Raw genomic sequence first — 26,366 nt, 5'->3', positions numbered from 1 at the left:
TATCTGAAAATAAAACACACACACACACATATTTATTATATTATAATAAAAAAATTTACCGAACATTATTATTTTATATAAATATAAATTTATAAATTTTATTTATGAATAAGAAAGACTAGATATGCTAGGTATGTACATACATACGAGAACGCTAGGTATAATGTCTTTTGGAGAAACGTTCTGATTGGTTACCCCCACTATACTTCTTTTCCGTTCCGCTTTTCCTTCTACGTGGGACTGCACCCTAAGCGCGCTTATGATTTCGGACCGGTCTTTGACGCTGTTGGCACCATCAGCACCAGTGATGGTAGGCCGGGTGAGTTTTTCGCGCATGCGCAGTAGTAATCACAGGAAAGCAACGGTGAATCAGATAGCGGATTATGGGCGCCAAAGTTTTGGCGGGCAACAGCATCTGAGTCGGTGATTTTTGTATCTTTTTCTTTTTCAGCTTAATTAAATTTTTGATAATAATATATATGATAGTGTGCTGTTGGTTGCTCGTAAAAATTTTCTAAAAATTTTCCTTCAGAAATTTATTTAAGGGCGACCAGTGACACACTTTTTGCTTCTACTAGATACTTCGTTAACGCCGCGTTCGCGGCGCATGCGCGAAAAAGTCACCCGGCCTAACGATCATATAGTTAGCAGACAAATTTGATATTCTCTATTATCTATTAAACTAATCGCTTGGGAATCGTTTGGACACATTTAGGAATAGATTCTCATAGTTTAGGAAATAATAGTTTATTTATAATTAATTAAAATAAATTGATCGTATAGTTAGCAGATATAAATATTCAAAAAAAAATTTTTTTTTTTAATTAACGTGAAATTATTTGGGAAATATGTCTGTAATGTTTTTAACGTTTGGGAAATAATTATTTCATCTGAAAATCGGTAAATATGTCGATGAAAGGAGCTCGCCTCGACCTCCGGGAAATTAGCCGGGCAACTTCGACTTTTTTATTTTATTTTTTTTTTTAATCGTTTGTTGGTTAATTTCTTACGCAAGCATGGAGCTGACACACACACACACACACACACACACGTGGGGGTGCAAGGGGGGCCTCCGGCCCCCCTCCCGCGCCCGCCCCGTCCCACTCGCTTCGCGTGAAAAGTTGCAAAGTGGAACCTCGCTTCGCGTGGAAAGTTGCAAAGTGAAACCTTGCTTCGCGTGGAAAGTTGCACCCACCCCGCCAGTAGGGGTGCCTACGGTAGGGTGCAACTTTCCACGCGAAGCGAGGTTCCATTTTGCAACTTTTCACGCGAAGCGTGGGGGACGGGGTGGGTGCGGGAGGGGGGCCGAAGGCCCCCCTTGCACCCACCCGTGTGTGTGTGTGTGTGTCAGCTCCATGCTTGTCGTAAGAAATTAACCAACAAACGATTAAAAAAAAAAAAAAATTAAAAAAGTCGAAGTTGCCCGGCTAATTTCCCGGAGGTCGAGGCGGGCTCCTTTCATCGACATATTTACCGATTTTCAGATGAAATAATTATTTCCCAAACGTTAAAAACATTACAGACATATTTCCCAAATAATTTCACGTTAATTAAAAAAAGAAATTTTTTTTTAAATATTTATATCTGCTAACTATACGATCAATTTATTTTAATTAATTATAAATAAACTATTATTTCCTAAACTATGAGAATCTATTCCTAAATGTGTCCAAACGATTCCCAAGCGATTGGTTTAATAGATAATAGAGAATATCAAATTTGTCTGCTAACTATATGATCGTTAGGCCGGGTGAGTTTTTCGCGCATGCGCCGCGAACGCGGCATTAACGAAGTATCTAGTAGAAGCAAAAAGTGTGTCACTGGTCGCCCTTAAATAAATTTTTGAAGGAAAATTTTTAGAAAATTTTTACGAGCGACCAACAGCACACTATCATATATATTATTATCAAAAATTTAATTAAGCTGAAAAAGAAAAAAATACAAAAATCACCGACTCAGATGCTGTTGCCCGCCAAAACTTTGGCGCCCATAATCCGCTATCTGATTCACCGTTGCTTTCCTGTGATTACTACTGCGCATGCGCGAAAAACTCACCCGGCCTACCATCACTGGTGCTGATGATGCCAACAGCGTCAAAGGGCCTGAGCAGAATGGCTGCCTTAAGATTTTAAGACTATGTTTTATGCCTTAGGTCTTTGTCTTAGGCCGGTATTCATAGTCCGTTCTTATATTTAAGATCGTCTTAAGAACCCATTCAACCAATCAAATAGCTGCAATGCGGTCATTGATTGGTTGAATTGGTTCTTAAGACGATCTTAAATATAAGAACGGACTATGAATACCGGCCTTAGGTAACGCACAATACTGTGTGTTATGTCCCGAGTCTTATGTATACGCGAACGTTTGTAAGAAATAAACGTTCGCGTATACATAATATTCGAGACATAACACACAGTATTGTGCGTTACCTAAGACAAAGACTTAAGGCATAAAACATAGTCTTAAGGTGGAAGCACATAAAATTGCAGGAGCACATAACCATAAGCATAAGAAAATTGATTGGTTCATTTTCTTATGCATATATTTGTGGACCAATCAATTTCCTTATGCTTATGGTTATGCGCCTATGCAGTTTTATGTGCTTTTACCTTTAAAATTATAAGGCAGCCATTCTGCTCAGGCCCAAAGACCGGTCCGAAATCATAAGCGCGCTTAGGGTGCAGTCCCACGTAGAAGAAAAAGCGGAACGGAAAAGAAGTATAGTGGGGGTAACCAATCAGGGGGCCTATTACGGTTTTTGAAACGAAGTGAAAATAACAAAAGTGAGGAAATTTACTAGAGTATCTACAATTTCATTTGTCGAAATCTAGTAAATCTGTTCACTTTTGTAATTTTCACCTCGCTTCAAGAACCGTAATAGGCACCCAGAACGTTTCTCCAAAAGACATTATACCTAGCGTTCTCGTATGTATGTACATACCTAGCATATCTAGTCTTTCTTATTCATAAATAAAATTTATAAATTTATTTTTATATAAAATAATAATGTTCGGTAAATTTTTTTATTATAATATAATAAATATGTGTGTGTGTGTGTGTGTGTTTTATTTTCAGATATATATATTAAATTTTGTAACAATTTATTACACTTAGGCCGGTATTCATAGTCCGTTCTTATATTTAAGATCGTCTTAAGAACCCATTCAACCAATCAAATAGCTGCAATGCGGTCATTGATTGGTTGAATGGGTTCTTAAGACGATCTTAAATATAAGAACGGACTATGAATACCGGCCTTAACATTAAATTAGCCCATACAGCACAAAACATTGCAGCAATATTGCGGCAATATTGCAATGTTGCTGCAATGTTGCAACAACATTGTAATATTTCTGCAATATTGCTGCAATGCTCTGTGCTGTATGGGAGGTGAAAATATATTATTCTGAATAAAATATTACAATAAAATTAATAAAATGTTACAATATAAAATGTAATTTTATCATTGTTTCATATAAATAGTTTAGTTTAATTTTATATTTTCACAAAATATAAAAAACATAACAAAATTACACTAAAATAATATATTTCTCTTGTTAAATTTATATTATTATAAAGTTCTTTATTCCATTCCGCTTTTATATGACTGGGTTCCCCATGGAATATATTTTACGCAAAACCGGAAAAAATTCTAACCTAAAATTTTTCAATAATTCTGAATTAGCTTTGTTTTTTCGTAAATTATATTCCATTGGAATTTTCCATTTATTATAAAAAGATATTTTTTTACAAAATTGATTATTTTTGTTAACTATAATTCATAAAAAATAATTTTTTACTCTTACTTATTTCCGCTTTTTCCGGTACATGGGGAACCCGGTTATTTAAAATCGGAACAGATATATCTTTTGGAGAAACGTTCTGATTGGTTAGGGCCTGAGCAGAATGGCTGCCTTATAATTTTAAGACTATGTTTTATGCTTTAAGTCTTTGTCTTAGGTAACGCACAATACTGTGTGTTATCCCTGGCGAAAATAAGAAACTTTATAAAGCGTTAACAACCGTTGAGTGAGGGTTTTCTGAGAGTTTATATGCTTTTCAAACTTTGTAAGAGCACTTACATAACGCTGTTGGGTTTTGAATGCTTATCAAACGCTGCAGTGTTGCAATTTTTGTTCTACAAACTCTTTATATAATGTTATATGAAAGTTTTGCAATGCTGAGGTAACATTTTTCAGAGTACGTTCAGTAAACGTTGATACATCTTCGTGTACAGAGTTTACTCAGACTTTTCAAACGTTTACGATTACGCTATAACGTACAAACGTCTTTTAAACGCTAAAGTGTTGCAATTTTTGTTCTACAAACTCTTTACTAATCGTTTTTAAACTCTCGACGAACTTCCACAAACGTTCATGTAAACGCCAAACAAACGTCTCATTTTTGCCAGGGATGTCTCGAGTCTTATGTATACGCGAACGTTTATTTCTTACAAACGTTCGCGTATACATAAGACTCGAGACATAACACACAGTATTGTGCGTTACCTAAGACAAAGACTTAAAGTATAAAACATAGTCTTAAAATTATAAGGCAGCCATTCTGCTCAGGCCCTTACCCCCACTATACTTCTTTTCCGTTCCGCTTTTTCTTCTACGTGGGACTGCACCCTTAGATTTTAAACATGATGCATTGATGTAGTAATATTCTATAACATATTTAATTTACTAATAATAGTAGTATTATGTATAATGTTAATAAATATTAATTTTAATAAGTATTATATATTAGAATATCTAATTCTTTCTATCTCGTGTTACTTACATGTTTGTTATTCATTATATGAAGCTGGAATCTAATTCATTGGCTGCGTTCAGCAGGAAAAGTTGCTTTGCAACTGTGTAAAATTCGTGAGCCTGATTGGTGTATGCTCTTAATTTTGGCTGAATCTACGAGCATACACCAATCAGATTCACGAATTTTACACAGTTACAAAGCAGCTTTTCCTGAACGCAGCCATTCAGAATCCTGCGCAATGATACTGGTAAAGGTGAAAGCACATAAAATTGCATAAGCGCATAACCATAAGCATAAGGAAATTGATTGGTCCACAAATATATGCATAAGAAAATGAACCAATCAATTTTCTTATGCTTATGGTAATGCGCTCCTGCAATTTTATGTGCTTCCACCTTAAAGGCCATCACACACAAAATTGCATAGCTGCATATGCATAGCATAAGACCATATGGACCAATGAGCATCGAGTATTAAGTCGCCATATTGACTTACATAACATAATACTCGATGCTCATTGGTCCATATGGTCTTATGTTATGCATAGCTGCATATTTGTTAAAGTTGCGTGTTTGTCGGTCCGGTTTTTTTTGTGGCTGGGCTCCCCATGGACTAATATTTCGGAGCATTTCGGAAATGAGTAAAAATAGAAAAATTTATTTTGATAGTTTTCCGACAAAAAAAATAATTAATACAATAGAAAAATATATAAAAAAGTGACATTTGTATGTATTGTTTATTATAACAGAAAATAATAAAGAAATTTTCTGAATTGAAAAACAATTTGAGGTTAGAATAGCATTCCGTTTTCCGTAAAAATCGCTCTATGGGGAGCGAGGCTATCGAAAAACCGACATTCAAACTTTATTAGATAATTCTGATTGGTTGATCACCACTCTAGTACTTTTCCGAGATTCCGTTTTCCGAAATTCCGACTGCCATGTGACAGCACCCTAATCAAACATTAAAGAATTAATTTTCATGAACTTTTCTTGCATACTTTTTGTAATATACACAGTCCTATTTTATATATCTCTTATTATATATCTCCACGTTAGAAATATTTTGTAACATTGTTTTCATAGGCTACAAATTTGATACTTGTAAAGTTTGTATGTCAAGTATATGAAAATAAAATTTTAATCATGATTACATTAAGGATTGGATCATCATTAATTCACAGTCTAAAACTTCTTATCTTACTAATGGTAAATATTATAATTGATTAAATTATATATTATATATTAAATTATATATTATATATTATAAATATTAATAAAATATACAACTAATTTTGTAGCTGGATTCGAACTCGTTTTGAATCTGCGCAATGGTACCGGTATGGTTTTCTGCGCAGACGCTCGACGCTTGATGCTATCATGTATAGGCATCTTTATAATAAACAATAAACTATAATCTTATAGTTCAAAAGAGATTTGATTAAATATTATGATTTTTTGCTCATATATTTTTCATATATTGTTTATACATTTCTTAAAAAATAACGTTCTACATATATACGATCTTTTTCTTACAAATAAAAAAAATTATTATTGTCTGTAAATTATAATATTCATTATAATAGCTTGTAAATTATAATACATTATTATGTAAAATCATATAAAAAAAGACAAATTCCTTTATATTATTATTTCATGTTTTCATTATTTTATATAATAAAATAATAGTTTTGTATAATAAAATGTACGAAATATTACTTAGTTTTTATAATTAATATTATTTTTCAAAATTTGTTTTAATAAAAATAATGTTTCTACAATATTTTAGTTACAATCTATTCCGCATATGAAATAAATTTTTACAAGTGCATCTCTTATTATATACATTTTCTATCACTATAAACTAATAAATCGCATAATTTCGCATGAAAAGATTATTTGTGTTTTAATATAAACATACGGTTATCCACAACTCTATTCGATTTAAAGATAGGTTACAAAATATTGTAAAAAAAACTATATCATACAATTTTTTTCCTTTTTCTTTATAATTCCAGTGTCCTTTATGTGATACTTCTGACGACAGTTGCTAGATACAGAGACACATAATAACAGTGTAATAAAGTTAAAACAACACAGTGTGCTATCATCAATAGTGTGTTACTGTTCCATTTTGTAACTGTTCCAAAATATCGCAAGAGGAAATCTGCATATATGAAAATTTTTTCCAAAAGTTGTAAACCGTTGGAGACATTGTTAAAGTAAATTCAAGATCATCTGTAAAATCACGTAAAATTCACTTGAATTTTGTGCGAAAACAACATGTTTTCTTTCCATAATATTTTTGACAGTTTTTTTTTGTTAATAGGCATGAGGGATCAAGCAGTTAGCATTTAAATTATGTGAAGTAAAGAGAGAATTTTCGATTAAAATTGAATAATATATATGCAAATTTCGAATTTTTGAGTTCTTCAACTTTTTCTAACAATAAGTATTATAGCGCTAATCATTTAAAATGACAGTTGATTTTTAACTTGACAAACAAGAGAAAAAGAACTAGAAAGCTACTATATCTAATACGCATATATAAATAATTTATTAAGTTTAATAATTCTTCCTTCATTTTACTCGAAATATATTTCACACATATATCATAGAATCACAATTGTCATAATGTTTTTATGGATAGGTATGATTACGTCAATATTTAAAAAATGTTTTCTCTAATATAGTTTTATATAATATGTGTATATATATATATATATATATATTTATATATATCTCTACATTTAATGTAAACTATTAGCTATATTTAATGTAATAAAGTATTATTTGAAATACAGTAGCTCTCTTTTAATTTTGTCAAATGTATTACAGAGTTGTTTGCGATTATCGTCAATAGCCTTTGAAATGCCTTTGAAACAAACATAGCAATAAACGTGAAAATGTGTTAGCGAATAAAGATCCAAATAATTTTCAAAGTATATTAGTAGCGTGTAACAATTTTGCAAGTCCATTGTACAAGGTACGTAATTAGTGCATTTGAGATATCTTATAAACTTTAAGTTTTCTAATTTCCAATTTATGTTTTATATCATAGAGTCTATTATCTTATTCAAGTACCGAGATGAATATAGTAATTTCTCCTTTAAACGTATATATAATGTTATCCTTACTTTCTAATGATGCTGAAGGATCCACACTGAATGAATTAAAATCTGTTCTTCGCTTCGATGATAAAATATCTTTTAACGACAAATTGAAAGCTTTAATAAATTTATTAAATGCAAGGTGAAAAACACGCAAAAAAGCTGAATGATACATGATTTTTTTAGAAAATGATACATTTAAATGTGTTTTAGGGTATTAAAAACAATGCGTTGCAGATAACACACACGGTGTATGTTCACGAAGATAGTTATTTTGTGGATGACTTTTTAACGATGTACATGAATCATTTTATATCTTTGGTTTTAAATACAGATTTTGGATATGATACTGTTAAATTTATTAACTCAATCATTGAATTAATAACAAATGATATGATATATCCGACGTAATTTTTCCAGGTATATTGTATCAGATATATTTGACTAACAATTATGTGTATAAAATAATAATAAAGAATTATACAAAACATTTTCAATAATTAAATATTTTGAACAGAACATATCGACAACAGTACAAAATTTGTGTTGGTAAATACTGTCTACTTTAAACCCAGATGGCTACACATTTTTGATGAAAAGGATACAGGACAACACATATTTCACGCTTCTAACACAAAAAGATATCTTGTGCCGACAATGTTTAAAAATTCAATATATAAGTATGGCATAATAAAAAGTTGGCGTTGCAGATTTATCGAAATCCCGTACTTGGCAAGTAATTGTCATTTTTTTTCAAATTTTCGACGAGATATTATATCTTGGAATTTGCTCGTAAGAACACATGTGTTCTAGCAGTACACTATATTATCTCTTTTTTTCCACTTTAATGTTTTCCGGACTATTGTTCTTGTGTTACATATATATATTATAACATAATTTAGTTTACTCTTTCCGTTCTACTTTAGCTTCATTTGATCTTGGTTTATTTTGCTATGTGACGTATAAGTTGACGTATATCATTTATATCAGGTAATTTTTCAAAAATATTGTTACGTTGCATGCGTAATCAGTAGCTAATGAACAGAAAAATGGAAGCCTCGATTGATATTGCGAGGTCATAGAAACTCCGCAGCTGTTATATTACTTTAACTAATTGTAAAACACGTATTTTAGAGTTATGCTTTTATTCCTTTCTTCGAATTTTTATTCGTTTCTGCGATTTGAATAAAAAAACATTTGTAATACATACATATATATACATATACATATATATATATACACACATATATATATATATATATATGTGTGTGTGTGTATGACAGATGTTTTTTCATTCAAATCGCAGAAATGTAGAAATAAAAATTTGAATAAAATGCGTATTTTAGTAAAAGTAATGCGCATTTTAGTAACAGCCACGGGCGAGATTTTTACGATCTCGCAATATTAATCAAGGTTTTCATTCATCAAGGTATTCATATATATATATATACATACATATATACATACATATATATATATATATATATATGTATATATATATATATACATATTATGTATACGAATTTCATATTCACGATCCCATTTTTGCAATTATATAAAAATCGCCAAGATATACGATTTTTATAACAAATTTCTATTGCGCATTGAAATTTTATAATATATATAATAATACATAATTTTACATTTTTATGGAATATATAAAATTGTTGTTGAAGAGAATATTGCATCTCTAAAGTATGCTAATGCATGTTCAGGCAAGATGAAGTAAAGTCACATCTTAAAGTATGTTGAAGATAACATCAGTTTTGTATTGCAAATGTTTTGTTTTTGAGTACAAAATGAAACAGTGCCGTTCATATTATTAAAATGTAATTCCTTGTAATGTAATATCATCAATGTATGTAATAAAGTACATACATACATGTAATGTAATAAAGTTAGGTCAGTGTGATCAATGATTTAATATGCATTAATTAAATTCATTGTTCAGCTATAATTAGATTCTATTGCCGCGTATATAACTGTATTAAAATGTTAGGCTATCATCTCTCAATGGGAATAAAAAAATATATTTATTAGGTGTTAGGTCAGTGTGATCAATGATTTAATATGCATTAATTAAATTCATTGTTCAGCTATAATTAGACAAGAAATTTATTCATCATCTAGCAGGTACAACCGTCGTTTTTTCTGATACATACAAACCATCCAAAAACTTTCTTATATCCTTATTTTTTACTGTTGTCGATTGTTGAATGAGAGCAGCTGAAATAGAATCAAACAATTCTCATGAAATATATTTCAAGTTGATTTCTTTGCATTTATTTATTTAAAGAAATAATTTCAAGGTACCTGAACGGGATACATCTTCTAAGGAATTTCCTTCTATGATCAGCTCATCTTTCTGTTTTCCAGAATTGGCAACAGTTACACCAGGTGCCATTTTAACACGCCTTATGTACTTCTCACCCAAAAAATTACGAATTTCTATAACTGTGTTGTTCTCCGTAGTCACACAGTTGATGGGGAAATGAGCGTACACAGCTCGCATTTTGTATTGGTAGCCTTTTGTGACTCCCTTAAGCATGTTCTCAATATGAGAACATACGGTACGAACAGCAGCTAATTCTTTTTTCGTACCGAACCATTTATCAACTTTAAGTAGTCTGGTACTTATCATCTAGAATACATAACAAAAAATATACATTCATAAAGCATGTTATGTGGATGTGATGTGGATGTTAAATATTTTGATGTCAATCACAAAAATTTCAGAGGATTTATCATTTATGAAAAATGAAGGGGAATCCTGCTGATTATCTTCACAATATATCTTCAACATTGCAATTAATCAAATTTTATTCTTAATAAGAGATCTTATACAAGAGATGTGATATACTCTCACAAATAATATTTTATAATAATATGTATATATAAAAAAAATTATTTTCTTACCCGAATATCGAGTGCAAGATGTTTAAAAGACCATTTCAAAACACCCCTTGGTCCTTTTACAGTCACTAGACGAGATTTTACTGTGACAGTCAATCCCTCTGGGATTTTAACTGTCTGATTAGTCACAATTTGCTTCATTCTGCAATGCCAAGAAATTTACTTAAACATTTTATATAATTATGCAATAAAATATAACTAATTATCATAATAATTATAGCTATGATACAATATAATAAAATCTACAATTGTTGTGCAGTCATTATTTGTTAAACTTTGAAAGTGTTAATTATATTATTTATATTAGCAAAAGAAAATTGTAAATATAATTAGACAAAAATGACATAGAAATATATTTTGTATGTAGCTTTATACGATATAAATGAGATTAAAATCTCCATACGATTCTCTATCTTTATTTTGTGTCAAGTACCACGTGTGTGTAAATGTCATAACAAAATTCACCAAGTTAGAGCTCAAATTTCTCATATTAGGACCCTTCATCTATCATATTATACTGTAGTTAAAATTTGGTACTTTACTACTAGTAATATATATGCTAGAGTGGAGTGATTTATTGTTCTATTCTAAAATGTAATTAAAAATTAATTAAAAATTAATCATATAGATTATTATCTTTTGTCTAAGCAAAACTGCTTAATCCAATATCTTTCATTGTAAAATACGAAGAGAAAGATTCCCCATCTAAATATTTAATTCCTGTCTAGTTTTTGCCAGAAAGTTATGTAATTTTCACGTGAAACTCAATTTTTAACATCTTAGAATATAATAGTCTCAATACGTTTTTCCTTGATTTTAGTAAGATACACATACTGGAAATAAAGATATAAAATTTTAACATGCAGCATAATGTGTGACACGAGTGAAGGGATGAAGGAAGGTGTGATAACTAATATAATAGTGTTCAAGATTCTTCTTTTTTTACTTTATATAAAATAGTATCCAAAAGTAATAAAAATATTCAAATGTAATATCGCACATTCATTATAATACACACAACATATTTGAGTTTCGATAAGAATTTTGTAGGTTATGACAGGTCAATGCTTACAGCAGTTGTTTACATGAATCAAGATGGATCGATATCATAAAATTGCATAATTAAAAAATTAAATTTCTCATAAAAATCACTCAATAAAACTCGTGCACAGCGATTTTTTTTTCAATAGTACGTAAGCAAATTGTTGACTGCTATGGCAAGGGTTTTATGGCTCGTTGTCGCAAAACGTTCCGCGTGTCGCAGAAAAATATTACATCACGGCAAATGTGGGAAGAATGATAAATGTCAGGAACATGTGAAAACAAATTTCATACCCGACAAATCGACGGATCGTCGCTGATTTTTTAGGATATTCCTAAGGACGGAAATTTCTTTACCTGAAACACGCCGCACGATAACCGGAAAAGATGGAAAGAGACTTAAAAAGATCGAGGCAGAGCAAAAATCCGATGAAGATGCGAAGCAGAGAGAAGAATGAGAGGTGTTACGGCTCACGGCCCGCTTTTAAGTGATCCCTGAAAGCGATACGCCCTCTGTGGACCTTAAAAACGTGCACCTAGGCCGGTATTCATAGTCCGTTCTTATATTTAAGATCGTCTTAAGCGTCGTCTACAATGGCCGTAGCATAAGGTTGTAAGGCCGTAGTCGTAAGAAATTGACCAATCACAGTTGATTATTCTCCTGAACTTCAACTGGGATTGGTCAATTTCTTACGACTACGGCCTTACAACCTTATGCTGCGGCCATTGTAGACGACGCTTTAAGAACCCATTCAACCAATCAATGACCGCATTGCAGCTATTTGATTGGTTGAATGGGTTCTTAAGACGATCTTAAATATAAAAACGGACTATGAATACCGGCCTAAGTGTAATAAATTGTTACAAAATTTAATATATATATCTGAAAATAAAACACACACACACACATATTTATTATATTATAATAAAAAAATTTACCGAACATTATTATTTTATATAAATATAAATTTATAAATTTTATTTATGAATAAGAAAGACTAGATATGCTAGGTATGTACATACATACGAGAACGCTAGGTATAATGTCTTTTGGAGAAACGTTCTGATTGGTTACCCCCACTATACTTCTTTTCCGTTCCGCTTTTCCTTCTACGTGGGACTGCACCCTAAGCGCGCTTATGATTTCGGACCGGTCTTTGACGCTGTTGGCACCATCAGCACCAGTGATGGTAGGCCGGGTGAGTTTTTCGCGCATGCGCAGTAGTAATCACAGGAAAGCAACGGTGAATCAGATAGCGGATTATGGGCGCCAAAGTTTTGGCGGGCAACAGCATCTGAGTCGGTGATTTTTGTATCTTTTTCTTTTTCAGCTTAATTAAATTTTTGATAATAATATATATGATAGTGTGCTGTTGGTTGCTCGTAAAAATTTTCTAAAAATTTTCCTTCAGAAATTTATTTAAGGGCGACCAGTGACACACTTTTTGCTTCTACTAGATACTTCGTTAACGCCGCGTTCGCGGCGCATGCGCGAAAAAGTCACCCGGCCTAACGATCATATAGTTAGCAGACAAATTTGATATTCTCTATTATCTATTAAACTAATCGCTTGGGAATCGTTTGGACACATTTAGGAATAGATTCTCATAGTTTAGGAAATAATAGTTTATTTATAATTAATTAAAATAAATTGATCGTATAGTTAGCAGATATAAATATTCAAAAAAAAATTTTTTTTTTTAATTAACGTGAAATTATTTGGGAAATATGTCTGTAATGTTTTTAACGTTTGGGAAATAATTATTTCATCTGAAAATCGGTAAATATGTCGATGAAAGGAGCTCGCCTCGACCTCCGGGAAATTAGCCGGGCAACTTCGACTTTTTTATTTTATTTTTTTTTTTAATCGTTTGTTGGTTAATTTCTTACGCAAGCATGGAGCTGACACACACACACACACACACACACACGTGGGGGTGCAAGGGGGGCCTCCGGCCCCCCTCCCGCGCCCGCCCCGTCCCACTCGCTTCGCGTGAAAAGTTGCAAAGTGGAACCTCGCTTCGCGTGGAAAGTTGCAAAGTGAAACCTTGCTTCGCGTGGAAAGTTGCACCCACCCCGCCAGTAGGGGTGCCTACGGTAGGGTGCAACTTTCCACGCGAAGCGAGGTTCCATTTTGCAACTTTTCACGCGAAGCGTGGGGGACGGGGTGGGTGCGGGAGGGGGGCCGAAGGCCCCCCTTGCACCCACCCGTGTGTGTGTGTGTGTGTCAGCTCCATGCTTGTCGTAAGAAATTAACCAACAAACGATTAAAAAAAAAAAAAAATTAAAAAAGTCGAAGTTGCCCGGCTAATTTCCCGGAGGTCGAGGCGGGCTCCTTTCATCGACATATTTACCGATTTTCAGATGAAATAATTATTTCCCAAACGTTAAAAACATTACAGACATATTTCCCAAATAATTTCACGTTAATTAAAAAAAGAAATTTTTTTTTAAATATTTATATCTGCTAACTATACGATCAATTTATTTTAATTAATTATAAATAAACTATTATTTCCTAAACTATGAGAATCTATTCCTAAATGTGTCCAAACGATTCCCAAGCGATTGGTTTAATAGATAATAGAGAATATCAAATTTGTCTGCTAACTATATGATCGTTAGGCCGGGTGAGTTTTTCGCGCATGCGCCGCGAACGCGGCATTAACGAAGTATCTAGTAGAAGCAAAAAGTGTGTCACTGGTCGCCCTTAAATAAATTTTTGAAGGAAAATTTTTAGAAAATTTTTACGAGCGACCAACAGCACACTATCATATATATTATTATCAAAAATTTAATTAAGCTGAAAAAGAAAAAAATACAAAAATCACCGACTCAGATGCTGTTGCCCGCCAAAACTTTGGCGCCCATAATCCGCTATCTGATTCACCGTTGCTTTCCTGTGATTACTACTGCGCATGCGCGAAAAACTCACCCGGCCTACCATCACTGGTGCTGATGATGCCAACAGCGTCAAAGGGCCTGAGCAGAATGGCTGCCTTAAGATTTTAAGACTATGTTTTATGCCTTAGGTCTTTGTCTTAGGCCGGTATTCATAGTCCGTTCTTATATTTAAGATCGTCTTAAGAACCCATTCAACCAATCAAATAGCTGCAATGCGGTCATTGATTGGTTGAATTGGTTCTTAAGACGATCTTAAATATAAGAACGGACTATGAATACCGGCCTTAGGTAACGCACAATACTGTGTGTTATGTCCCGAGTCTTATGTATACGCGAACGTTTGTAAGAAATAAACGTTCGCGTATACATAATATTCGAGACATAACACACAGTATTGTGCGTTACCTAAGACAAAGACTTAAGGCATAAAACATAGTCTTAAAATTATAAGGCAGCCATTCTGCTCAGGCCCAAAGACCGGTCCGAAATCATAAGCGCGCTTAGGGTGCAGTCCCACGTAGAAGAAAAAGCGGAACGGAAAAGAAGTATAGTGGGGGTAACCAATCAGGGGGCCTATTACGGTTTTTGAAACGAAGTGAAAATAACAAAAGTGAGGAAATTTACTAGAGTATCTACAATTTCATTTGTCGAAATCTAGTAAATCTGTTCACTTTTGTAATTTTCACCTCGCTTCAAGAACCGTAATAGGCACCCAGAACGTTTCTCCAAAAGACATTATACCTAGCGTTCTCGTATGTATGTACATACCTAGCATATCTAGTCTTTCTTATTCATAAATAAAATTTATAAATTTATTTTTATATAAAATAATAATGTTCGGTAAATTTTTTTATTATAATATAATAAATATGTGTGTGTGTGTGTGTGTGTTTTATTTTCAGATATATATATTAAATTTTGTAACAATTTATTACACTTAGGCCGGTATTCATAGTCCGTTCTTATATTTAAGATCGTCTTAAGAACCCATTCAACCAATCAAATAGCTGCAATGCGGTCATTGATTGGTTGAATGGGTTCTTAAGACGATCTTAAATATAAGAACGGACTATGAATACCGGCCTTAACATTAAATTAGCCCATACAGCACAAAACATTGCAGCAATATTGCGGCAATATTGCAATGTTGCTGCAATGTTGCAACAACATTGTAATATTTCTGCAATATTGCTGCAATGCTCTGTGCTGTATGGGAGGTGAAAATATATTATTCTGAATAAAATATTACAATAAAATTAATAAAATGTTACAATATAAAATGTAATTTTATCATTGTTTCATATAAATAGTTTAGTTTAATTTTATATTTTCACAAAATATAAAAAACATAACAAAATTACACTAAAATAATATATTTCTCTTGTTAAATTTATATTATTATAAAGTTCTTTATTCCATTCCGCTTTTATATGACTGGGTTCCCCATGGAATATATTTTACGCAAAACCGGAAAAAATTCTAACCTAAAATTTTTCAATAATTCTGAATTAGCTTTGTTTTTTCGTAAATTATATTCCATTGGAATTTTCCATTTATTATAAAAAGATATTTTTTTACAAAATTGATTATTTTTGTTAACTATAATTCATAAAAAATAATTTTTTACTCTTACTTATTTCCGCTTTTTCCGGTACATGGGGAACCCGGTTATTTAAAATCGGAACAGATATATCTTTTGGAGAAACGTTCTGATTGGTTAGGGCCTGAGCAGAATGGCTGCCTTATAATTTTAAGACTATGTTTTATGCTTTAAGTCTTTGTCTTAGGTAACGCACAATACTGTGTGTTATCCCTGGCGAAAATAAGAAACTTTATAAAGCGTTAACAACCGTTGAGTGAGGGTTTTCTGAGAGTTTATATGCTTTTCAAACTTTGTAAGAGCACTTACATAACGCTGTTGGGTTTTGAATGCTTATCAAACGCTGCAGTGTTGCAATTTTTGTTCTACAAACTCTTTATATAATGTTATATGAAAGTTTTGCAATGCTGAGGTAACATTTTTCAGAGTACGTTCAGTAAACGTTGATACATCTTCGTGTACAGAGTTTACTCAGACTTTTCAAACGTTTACGATTACGCTATAACGTACAAACGTCTTTTAAACGCTAAAGTGTTGCAATTTTTGTTCTACAAACTCTTTACTAATCGTTTTTAAACTCTCGACGAACTTCCACAAACGTTCATGTAAACGCCAAACAAACGTCTCATTTTTGCCAGGGATGTCTCGAGTCTTATGTATACGCGAACGTTTATTTCTTACAAACGTTCGCGTATACATAAGACTCGAGACATAACACACAGTATTGTGCGTTACCTAAGACAAAGACTTAAAGTATAAAACATAGTCTTAAAATTATAAGGCAGCCATTCTGCTCAGGCCCTTACCCCCACTATACTTCTTTTCCGTTCCGCTTTTTCTTCTACGTGGGACTGCACCCTTAGATTTTAAACATGATGCATTGATGTAGTAATATTCTATAACATATTTAATTTACTAATAATAGTAGTATTATGTATAATGTTAATAAATATTAATTTTAATAAGTATTATATATTAGAATATCTAATTCTTTCTATCTCGTGTTACTTACATGTTTGTTATTCATTATATGAAGCTGGAATCTAATTCATTGGCTGCGTTCAGCAGGAAAAGTTGCTTTGCAACTGTGTAAAATTCGTGAGCCTGATTGGTGTATGCTCTTAATTTTGGCTGAATCTACGAGCATACACCAATCAGATTCACGAATTTTACACAGTTACAAAGCAGCTTTTCCTGAACGCAGCCATTCAGAATCCTGCGCAATGATACTGGTAAAGGTGAAAGCACATAAAATTGCATAAGCGCATAACCATAAGCATAAGGAAATTGATTGGTCCACAAATATATGCATAAGAAAATGAACCAATCAATTTTCTTATGCTTATGGTAATGCGCTCCTGCAATTTTATGTGCTTCCACCTTAAAGGCCATCACACACAAAATTGCATAGCTGCATATGCATAGCATAAGACCATATGGACCAATGAGCATCGAGTATTAAGTCGCCATATTGACTTACATAACATAATACTCGATGCTCATTGGTCCATATGGTCTTATGTTATGCATAGCTGCATATTTGTTAAAGTTGCGTGTTTGTCGGTCCGGTTTTTTTTGTGGCTGGGCTCCCCATGGACTAATATTTCGGAGCATTTCGGAAATGAGTAAAAATAGAAAAATTTATTTTGATAGTTTTCCGACAAAAAAAATAATTAATACAATAGAAAAATATATAAAAAAGTGACATTTGTATGTATTGTTTATTATAACAGAAAATAATAAAGAAATTTTCTGAATTGAAAAACAATTTGAGGTTAGAATAGCATTCCGTTTTCCGTAAAAATCGCTCTATGGGGAGCGAGGCTATCGAAAAACCGACATTCAAACTTTATTAGATAATTCTGATTGGTTGATCACCACTCTAGTACTTTTCCGAGATTCCGTTTTCCGAAATTCCGACTGCCATGTGACAGCACCCTAATCAAACATTAAAGAATTAATTTTCATGAACTTTTCTTGCATACTTTTTGTAATATACACAGTCCTATTTTATATATCTCTTATTATATATCTCCACGTTAGAAATATTTTGTAACATTGTTTTCATAGGCTACAAATTTGATACTTGTAAAGTTTGTATGTCAAGTATATGAAAATAAAATTTTAATCATGATTACATTAAGGATTGGATCATCATTAATTCACAGTCTAAAACTTCTTATCTTACTAATGGTAAATATTATAATTGATTAAATTATATATTATATATTAAATTATATATTATATATTATAAATATTAATAAAATATACAACTAATTTTGTAGCTGGATTCGAACTCGTTTTGAATCTGCGCAATGGTACCGGTATGGTTTTCTGCGCAGACGCTCGACGCTTGATGCTATCATGTATAGGCATCTTTATAATAAACAATAAACTATAATCTTATAGTTCAAAAGAGATTTGATTAAATATTATGATTTTTTGCTCATATATTTTTCATATATTGTTTATACATTTCTTAAAAAATAACGTTCTACATATATACGATCTTTTTCTTACAAATAAAAAAAATTATTATTGTCTGTAAATTATAATATTCATTATAATAGCTTGTAAATTATAATACATTATTATGTAAAATCATATAAAAAAAGACAAATTCCTTTATATTATTATTTCATGTTTTCATTATTTTATATAATAAAATAATAGTTTTGTATAATAAAATGTACGAAATATTACTTAGTTTTTATAATTAATATTATTTTTCAAAATTTGTTTTAATAAAAATAATGTTTCTACAATATTTTAGTTACAATCTATTCCGCATATGAAATAAATTTTTACAAGTGCATCTCTTATTATATACATTTTCTATCACTATAAACTAATAAATCGCATAATTTCGCATGAAAAGATTATTTGTGTTTTAATATAAACATACGGTTATCCACAACTCTATTCGATTTAAAGATAGGTTACAAAATATTGTAAAAAAAACTATATCATACAATTTTTTTCCTTTTTCTTTATAATTCCAGTGTCCTTTATGTGATACTTCTGACGACAGTTGCTAGATACAGAGACACATAATAACAGTGTAATAAAGTTAAAACAACACAGTGTGCTATCATCAATAGTGTGTTACTGTTCCATTTTGTAACTGTTCCAAAATATCGCAAGAGGAAATCTGCATATATGAAAATTTTTTCCAAAAGTTGTAAACCGTTGGAGACATTGTTAAAGTAAATTCAAGATCATCTGTAAAATCACGTAAAATTCACTTGAATTTTGTGCGAAAACAACATGTTTTCTTTCCATAATATTTTTGACAGTTTTTTTTTGTTAATAGGCATGAGGGATCAAGCAGTTAGCATTTAAATTATGTGAAGTAAAGAGAGAATTTTCGATTAAAATTGAATAATATATATGCAAATTTCGAATTTTTGAGTTCTTCAACTTTTTCTAACAATAAGTATTATAGCGCTAATCATTTAAAATGACAGTTGATTTTTAACTTGACAAACAAGAGAAAAAGAACTAGAAAGCTACTATATCTAATACGCATATATAAATAATTTATTAAGTTTAATAATTCTTCCTTCATTTTACTCGAAATATATTTCACACATATATCATAGAATCACAATTGTCATAATGTTTTTATGGATAGGTATGATTACGTCAATATTTAAAAAATGTTTTCTCTAATATAGTTTTATATAATATGTGTATATATATATATATATATATATTTATATATATCTCTACATTTAATGTAAACTATTAGCTATATTTAATGTAATAAAGTATTATTTGAAATACAGTAGCTCTCTTTTAATTTTGTCAAATGTATTACAGAGTTGTTTGCGATTATCGTCAATAGCCTTTGAAATGCCTTTGAAACAAACATAGCAATAAACGTGAAAATGTGTTAGCGAATAAAGATCCAAATAATTTTCAAAGTATATTAGTAGCGTGTAACAATTTTGCAAGTCCATTGTACAAGGTACGTAATTAGTGCATTTGAGATATCTTATAAACTTTAAGTTTTCTAATTTCCAATTTATGTTTTATATCATAGAGTCTATTATCTTATTCAAGTACCGAGATGAATATAGTAATTTCTCCTTTAAACGTATATATAATGTTATCCTTACTTTCTAATGATGCTGAAGGATCCACACTGAATGAATTAAAATCTGTTCTTCGCTTCGATGATAAAATATCTTTTAACGACAAATTGAAAGCTTTAATAAATTTATTAAATGCAAGGTGAAAAACACGCAAAAAAGCTGAATGATACATGATTTTTTTAGAAAATGATACATTTAAATGTGTTTTAGGGTATTAAAAACAATGCGTTGCAGATAACACACACGGTGTATGTTCACGAAGATAGTTATTTTGTGGATGACTTTTTAACGATGTACATGAATCATTTTATATCTTTGGTTTTAAATACAGATTTTGGATATGATACTGTTAAATTTATTAACTCAATCATTGAATTAATAACAAATGATATGATATATCCGACGTAATTTTTCCAGGTATATTGTATCAGATATATTTGACTAACAATTATGTGTATAAAATAATAATAAAGAATTATACAAAACATTTTCAATAATTAAATATTTTGAACAGAACATATCGACAACAGTACAAAATTTGTGTTGGTAAATACTGTCTACTTTAAACCCAGATGGCTACACATTTTTGATGAAAAGGATACAGGACAACACATATTTCACGCTTCTAACACAAAAAGATATCTTGTGCCGACAATGTTTAAAAATTCAATATATAAGTATGGCATAATAAAAAGTTGGCGTTGCAGATTTATCGAAATCCCGTACTTGGCAAGTAATTGTCATTTTTTTTCAAATTTTCGACGAGATATTATATCTTGGAATTTGCTCGTAAGAACACATGTGTTCTAGCAGTACACTATATTATCTCTTTTTTTCCACTTTAATGTTTTCCGGACTATTGTTCTTGTGTTACATATATATATTATAACATAATTTAGTTTACTCTTTCCGTTCTACTTTAGCTTCATTTGATCTTGGTTTATTTTGCTATGTGACGTATAAGTTGACGTATATCATTTATATCAGGTAATTTTTCAAAAATATTGTTACGTTGCATGCGTAATCAGTAGCTAATGAACAGAAAAATGGAAGCCTCGATTGATATTGCGAGGTCATAGAAACTCCGCAGCTGTTATATTACTTTAACTAATTGTAAAACACGTATTTTAGAGTTATGCTTTTATTCCTTTCTTCGAATTTTTATTCGTTTCTGCGATTTGAATAAAAAAACATTTGTAATACATACATATATATACATATACATATATATATATACACACATATATATATATATATATATGTGTGTGTGTGTATGACAGATGTTTTTTCATTCAAATCGCAGAAATGTAGAAATAAAAATTTGAATAAAATGCGTATTTTAGTAAAAGTAATGCGCATTTTAGTAACAGCCACGGGCGAGATTTTTACGATCTCGCAATATTAATCAAGGTTTTCATTCATCAAGGTATTCATATATATATATATACATACATATATACATACATATATATATATATATATATGTATATATATATATATACATATTATGTATACGAATTTCATATTCACGATCCCATTTTTGCAATTATATAAAAATCGCCAAGATATACGATTTTTATAACAAATTTCTATTGCGCATTGAAATTTTATAATATATATAATAATACATAATTTTACATTTTTATGGAATATATAAAATTGTTGTTGAAGAGAATATTGCATCTCTAAAGTATGCTAATGCATGTTCAGGCAAGATGAAGTAAAGTCACATCTTAAAGTATGTTGAAGATAACATCAGTTTTGTATTGCAAATGTTTTGTTTTTGAGTACAAAATGAAACAGTGCCGTTCATATTATTAAAATGTAATTCCTTGTAATGTAATATCATCAATGTATGTAATAAAGTACATACATACATGTAATGTAATAAAGTTAGGTCAGTGTGATCAATGATTTAATATGCATTAATTAAATTCATTGTTCAGCTATAATTAGATTCTATTGCCGCGTATATAACTGTATTAAAATGTTAGGCTATCATCTCTCAATGGGAATAAAAAAATATATTTATTAGGTGTTAGGTCAGTGTGATCAATGATTTAATATGCATTAATTAAATTCATTGTTCAGCTATAATTAGACAAGAAATTTATTCATCATCTAGCAGGTACAACCGTCGTTTTTTCTGATACATACAAACCATCCAAAAACTTTCTTATATCCTTATTTTTTACTGTTGTCGATTGTTGAATGAGAGCAGCTGAAATAGAATCAAACAATTCTCATGAAATATATTTCAAGTTGATTTCTTTGCATTTATTTATTTAAAGAAATAATTTCAAGGTACCTGAACGGGATACATCTTCTAAGGAATTTCCTTCTATGATCAGCTCATCTTTCTGTTTTCCAGAATTGGCAACAGTTACACCAGGTGCCATTTTAACACGCCTTATGTACTTCTCACCCAAAAAATTACGAATTTCTATAACTGTGTTGTTCTCCGTAGTCACACAGTTGATGGGGAAATGAGCGTACACAGCTCGCATTTTGTATTGGTAGCCTTTTGTGACTCCCTTAAGCATGTTCTCAATATGAGAACATACGGTACGAACAGCAGCTAATTCTTTTTTCGTACCGAACCATTTATCAACTTTAAGTAGTCTGGTACTTATCATCTAGAATACATAACAAAAAATATACATTCATAAAGCATGTTATGTGGATGTGATGTGGATGTTAAATATTTTGATGTCAATCACAAAAATTTCAGAGGATTTATCATTTATGAAAAATGAAGGGGAATCCTGCTGATTATCTTCACAATATATCTTCAACATTGCAATTAATCAAATTTTATTCTTAATAAGAGATCTTATACAAGAGATGTGATATACTCTCACAAATAATATTTTATAATAATATGTATATATAAAAAAAATTATTTTCTTACCCGAATATCGAGTGCAAGATGTTTAAAAGACCATTTCAAAACACCCCTTGGTCCTTTTACAGTCACTAGACGAGATTTTACTGTGACAGTCAATCCCTCTGGGATTTTAACTGTCTGATTAGTCACAATTTGCTTCATTCTGCAATGCCAAGAAATTTACTTAAACATTTTATATAATTATGCAATAAAATATAACTAATTATCATAATAATTATAGCTATGATACAATATAATAAAATCTACAATTGTTGTGCAGTCATTATTTGTTAAACTTTGAAAGTGTTAATTATATTATTTATATTAGCAAAAGAAAATTGTAAATATAATTAGACAAAAATGACATAGAAATATATTTTGTATGTAGCTTTATACGATATAAATGAGATTAAAATCTCCATACGATTCTCTATCTTTATTTTGTGTCAAGTACCACGTGTGTGTAAATGTCATAACAAAATTCACCAAGTTAGAGCTCAAATTTCTCATATTAGGACCCTTCATCTATCATATTATACTGTAGTTAAAATTTGGTACTTTACTACTAGTAATATATATGCTAGAGTGGAGTGATTTATTGTTCTATTCTAAAATGTAATTAAAAATTAATTAAAAATTAATCATATAGATTATTATCTTTTGTCTAAGCAAAACTGCTTAATCCAATATCTTTCATTGTAAAATACGAAGAGAAAGATTCCCCATCTAAATATTTAATTCCTGTCTAGTTTTTGCCAGAAAGTTATGTAATTTTCACGTGAAACTCAATTTTTAACATCTTAGAATATAATAGTCTCAATACGTTTTTCCTTGATTTTAGTAAGATACACATACTGGAAATAAAGATATAAAATTTTAACATGCAGCATAATGTGTGACACGAGTGAAGGGATGAAGGAAGGTGTGATAACTAATATAATAGTGTTCAAGATTCTTCTTTTTTTACTTTATATAAAATAGTATCCAAAAGTAATAAAAATATTCAAATGTAATATCGCACATTCATTATAATACACACAACATATTTGAGTTTCGATAAGAATTTTGTAGGTTATGACAGGTCAATGCTTACAGCAGTTGTTTACATGAATCAAGATGGATCGATATCATAAAATTGCATAATTAAAAAATTAAATTTCTCATAAAAATCACTCAATAAAACTCGTGCACAGCGATTTTTTTTTCAATAGTACGTAAGCAAATTGTTGACTGCTATGGCAAGGGTTTTATGGCTCGTTGTCGCAAAACGTTCCGCGTGTCGCAGAAAAATATTACATCACGGCAAATGTGGGAAGAATGATAAATGTCAGGAACATGTGAAAACAAATTTCATACCCGACAAATCGACGGATCGTCGCTGATTTTTTAGGATATTCCTAAGGACGGAAATTTCTTTACCTGAAACACGCCGCACGATAACCGGAAAAGATGGAAAGAGACTTAAAAAGATCGAGGCAGAGCAAAAATCCGATGAAGATGCGAAGCAGAGAGAAGAATGAGAGGTGTTACGGCTCACGGCCCGCTTTTAAGTGATCCCTGAAAGCGATACGCCCTCTGTGGACCTTAAAAACGTGCACCTAGGCCGGTATTCATAGTCCGTTCTTATATTTAAGATCGTCTTAAGCGTCGTCTACAATGGCCGTAGCATAAGGTTGTAAGGCCGTAGTCGTAAGAAATTGACCAATCACAGTTGATTATTCTCCTGAACTTCAACTGGGATTGGTCAATTTCTTACGACTACGGCCTTACAACCTTATGCTGCGGCCATTGTAGACGACGCTTTAAGAACCCATTCAACCAATCAATGACCGCATTGCAGCTATTTGATTGGTTGAATGGGTTCTTAAGACGATCTTAAATATAAAAACGGACTATGAATACCGGCCTAAGTGTAATAAATTGTTACAAAATTTAATATATATATCTGAAAATAAAACACACACACACACATATTTATTATATTATAATAAAAAAATTTACCGAACATTATTATTTTATATAAATATAAATTTATAAATTTTATTTATGAATAAGAAAGACTAGATATGCTAGGTATGTACATACATACGAGAACGCTAGGTATAATGTCTTTTGGAGAAACGTTCTGATTGGTTACCCCCACTATACTTCTTTTCCGTTCCGCTTTTCCTTCTACGTGGGACTGCACCCTAAGCGCGCTTATGATTTCGGACCGGTCTTTGACGCTGTTGGCACCATCAGCACCAGTGATGGTAGGCCGGGTGAGTTTTTCGCGCATGCGCAGTAGTAATCACAGGAAAGCAACGGTGAATCAGATAGCGGATTATGGGCGCCAAAGTTTTGGCGGGCAACAGCATCTGAGTCGGTGATTTTTGTATCTTTTTCTTTTTCAGCTTAATTAAATTTTTGATAATAATATATATGATAGTGTGCTGTTGGTTGCTCGTAAAAATTTTCTAAAAATTTTCCTTCAGAAATTTATTTAAGGGCGACCAGTGACACACTTTTTGCTTCTACTAGATACTTCGTTAACGCCGCGTTCGCGGCGCATGCGCGAAAAAGTCACCCGGCCTAACGATCATATAGTTAGCAGACAAATTTGATATTCTCTATTATCTATTAAACTAATCGCTTGGGAATCGTTTGGACACATTTAGGAATAGATTCTCATAGTTTAGGAAATAATAGTTTATTTATAATTAATTAAAATAAATTGATCGTATAGTTAGCAGATATAAATATTCAAAAAAAAATTTTTTTTTTTAATTAACGTGAAATTATTTGGGAAATATGTCTGTAATGTTTTTAACGTTTGGGAAATAATTATTTCATCTGAAAATCGGTAAATATGTCGATGAAAGGAGCTCGCCTCGACCTCCGGGAAATTAGCCGGGCAACTTCGACTTTTTTATTTTATTTTTTTTTTTAATCGTTTGTTGGTTAATTTCTTACGCAAGCATGGAGCTGACACACACACACACACACACACACACGTGGGGGTGCAAGGGGGGCCTCCGGCCCCCCTCCCGCGCCCGCCCCGTCCCACTCGCTTCGCGT

At 31.3% G+C, this 26,366-nt stretch overlaps 2 protein-coding genes and 2 long non-coding RNA genes across 6 annotated transcripts; 2 read left to right on the top strand and 2 right to left on the bottom strand.

Annotated features, from left to right (window-relative positions):
- The first annotated feature begins 6,769 nt into the window (after positions 1 to 6,769).
- Positions 6,770 to 9,396, top strand: LOC145970064 (uncharacterized). The gene is made up of 6 exons (XR_014438313.1): positions 6,770 to 6,979; positions 7,087 to 7,407; positions 7,596 to 7,743; positions 7,819 to 8,009; positions 8,081 to 8,287; positions 8,385 to 9,396. It is a non-coding gene; the product is annotated as an uncharacterized LOC145970064 (long non-coding RNA).
- Positions 9,397 to 9,964: 568 nt separating this feature from the next.
- Positions 9,965 to 12,338, bottom strand: LOC145970063 (large ribosomal subunit protein uL6-like). 2 transcript variants are annotated; one of them, XM_083096487.1, is made up of 4 exons: positions 12,179 to 12,338; positions 10,784 to 10,922; positions 10,181 to 10,508; positions 9,965 to 10,093 (listed from the first exon to the last, which is right to left on the bottom strand). In XM_083096487.1, exons 2-4 carry the CDS (start codon positions 10,919 to 10,921, stop codon positions 9,990 to 9,992), a joined length of 570 nt encoding a protein of 189 aa, XP_082952613.1. In that variant the 5' UTR covers position 10,922; positions 12,179 to 12,338; the 3' UTR covers positions 9,965 to 9,989. The 2 variants fall into 2 exon arrangements, with proteins under 2 accessions (XP_082952613.1, XP_082952614.1); XM_083096488.1 differs by having other exon boundaries at positions 12,116 to 12,323.
- A 6,983-nt stretch (positions 12,339 to 19,321) lies between these two features.
- On the top strand, positions 19,322 to 23,740 carry LOC145970026 (uncharacterized). Its single transcript, XR_014438298.1, has 6 exons — positions 19,322 to 19,531; positions 19,639 to 19,959; positions 20,148 to 20,295; positions 20,371 to 20,561; positions 20,633 to 20,839; positions 20,937 to 23,740. It is a non-coding gene; the product is annotated as an uncharacterized LOC145970026 (long non-coding RNA).
- On the bottom strand, positions 22,515 to 24,888 carry LOC145970025 (large ribosomal subunit protein uL6-like). Of its 2 annotated transcripts, none has more exons than XM_083096410.1 (4): positions 24,729 to 24,888; positions 23,334 to 23,472; positions 22,731 to 23,058; positions 22,515 to 22,643 (listed from the first exon to the last, which is right to left on the bottom strand). In XM_083096410.1, the coding sequence occupies exons 2-4, from the start codon at positions 23,469 to 23,471 to the stop codon at positions 22,540 to 22,542; spliced, it is 570 nt and encodes a 189-aa protein (XP_082952536.1). In that variant the 5' UTR covers position 23,472; positions 24,729 to 24,888; the 3' UTR covers positions 22,515 to 22,539. The 2 variants fall into 2 exon arrangements, with proteins under 2 accessions (XP_082952536.1, XP_082952537.1); XM_083096411.1 differs by having other exon boundaries at positions 24,666 to 24,873.
- Positions 24,889 to 26,366: the final 1,478 nt, after the last annotated feature.

Source organism: Camponotus vicinus, unplaced genomic scaffold, assembly GCF_025532165.1.
Source record: "Camponotus vicinus isolate PSW18456_S1 unplaced genomic scaffold, iyCamVici1.0 SCAF_4, whole genome shotgun sequence".
NCBI classification, from domain to species: domain Eukaryota; kingdom Metazoa; phylum Arthropoda; class Insecta; order Hymenoptera; family Formicidae; genus Camponotus; species Camponotus vicinus.
This window is presented reverse-complemented; position numbering and strand designations above follow the sequence as displayed.

What these genes read in the sequence shown, in the direction of transcription:
- LOC145970063 (XM_083096487.1), bottom strand. Translation starts at nt 10,921, where the DNA reads ATGAAGCAAATTGTGACTAATCAGACAGTTAAAATCCCAGAGGGATTG. An exon ending in ATCTTGCACTCGATATTCGG is followed by an intron (nt 10,509 to 10,783) that starts GTAAGAAAATAA and finishes TATGTATTCTAG; the next exon opens with ATGATAAGTACCAGACTACT. An exon ending in AGAAGATGTATCCCGTTCAG is followed by an intron (nt 10,094 to 10,180) that starts GTACCTTGAAAT and finishes ATTCTATTTCAG; the next exon opens with CTGCTCTCATTCAACAATCG.
- LOC145970025 (XM_083096410.1), bottom strand. Translation starts at nt 23,471, where the DNA reads ATGAAGCAAATTGTGACTAATCAGACAGTTAAAATCCCAGAGGGATTG. An exon ending in ATCTTGCACTCGATATTCGG is followed by an intron (nt 23,059 to 23,333) that starts GTAAGAAAATAA and finishes TATGTATTCTAG; the next exon opens with ATGATAAGTACCAGACTACT. An exon ending in AGAAGATGTATCCCGTTCAG is followed by an intron (nt 22,644 to 22,730) that starts GTACCTTGAAAT and finishes ATTCTATTTCAG; the next exon opens with CTGCTCTCATTCAACAATCG.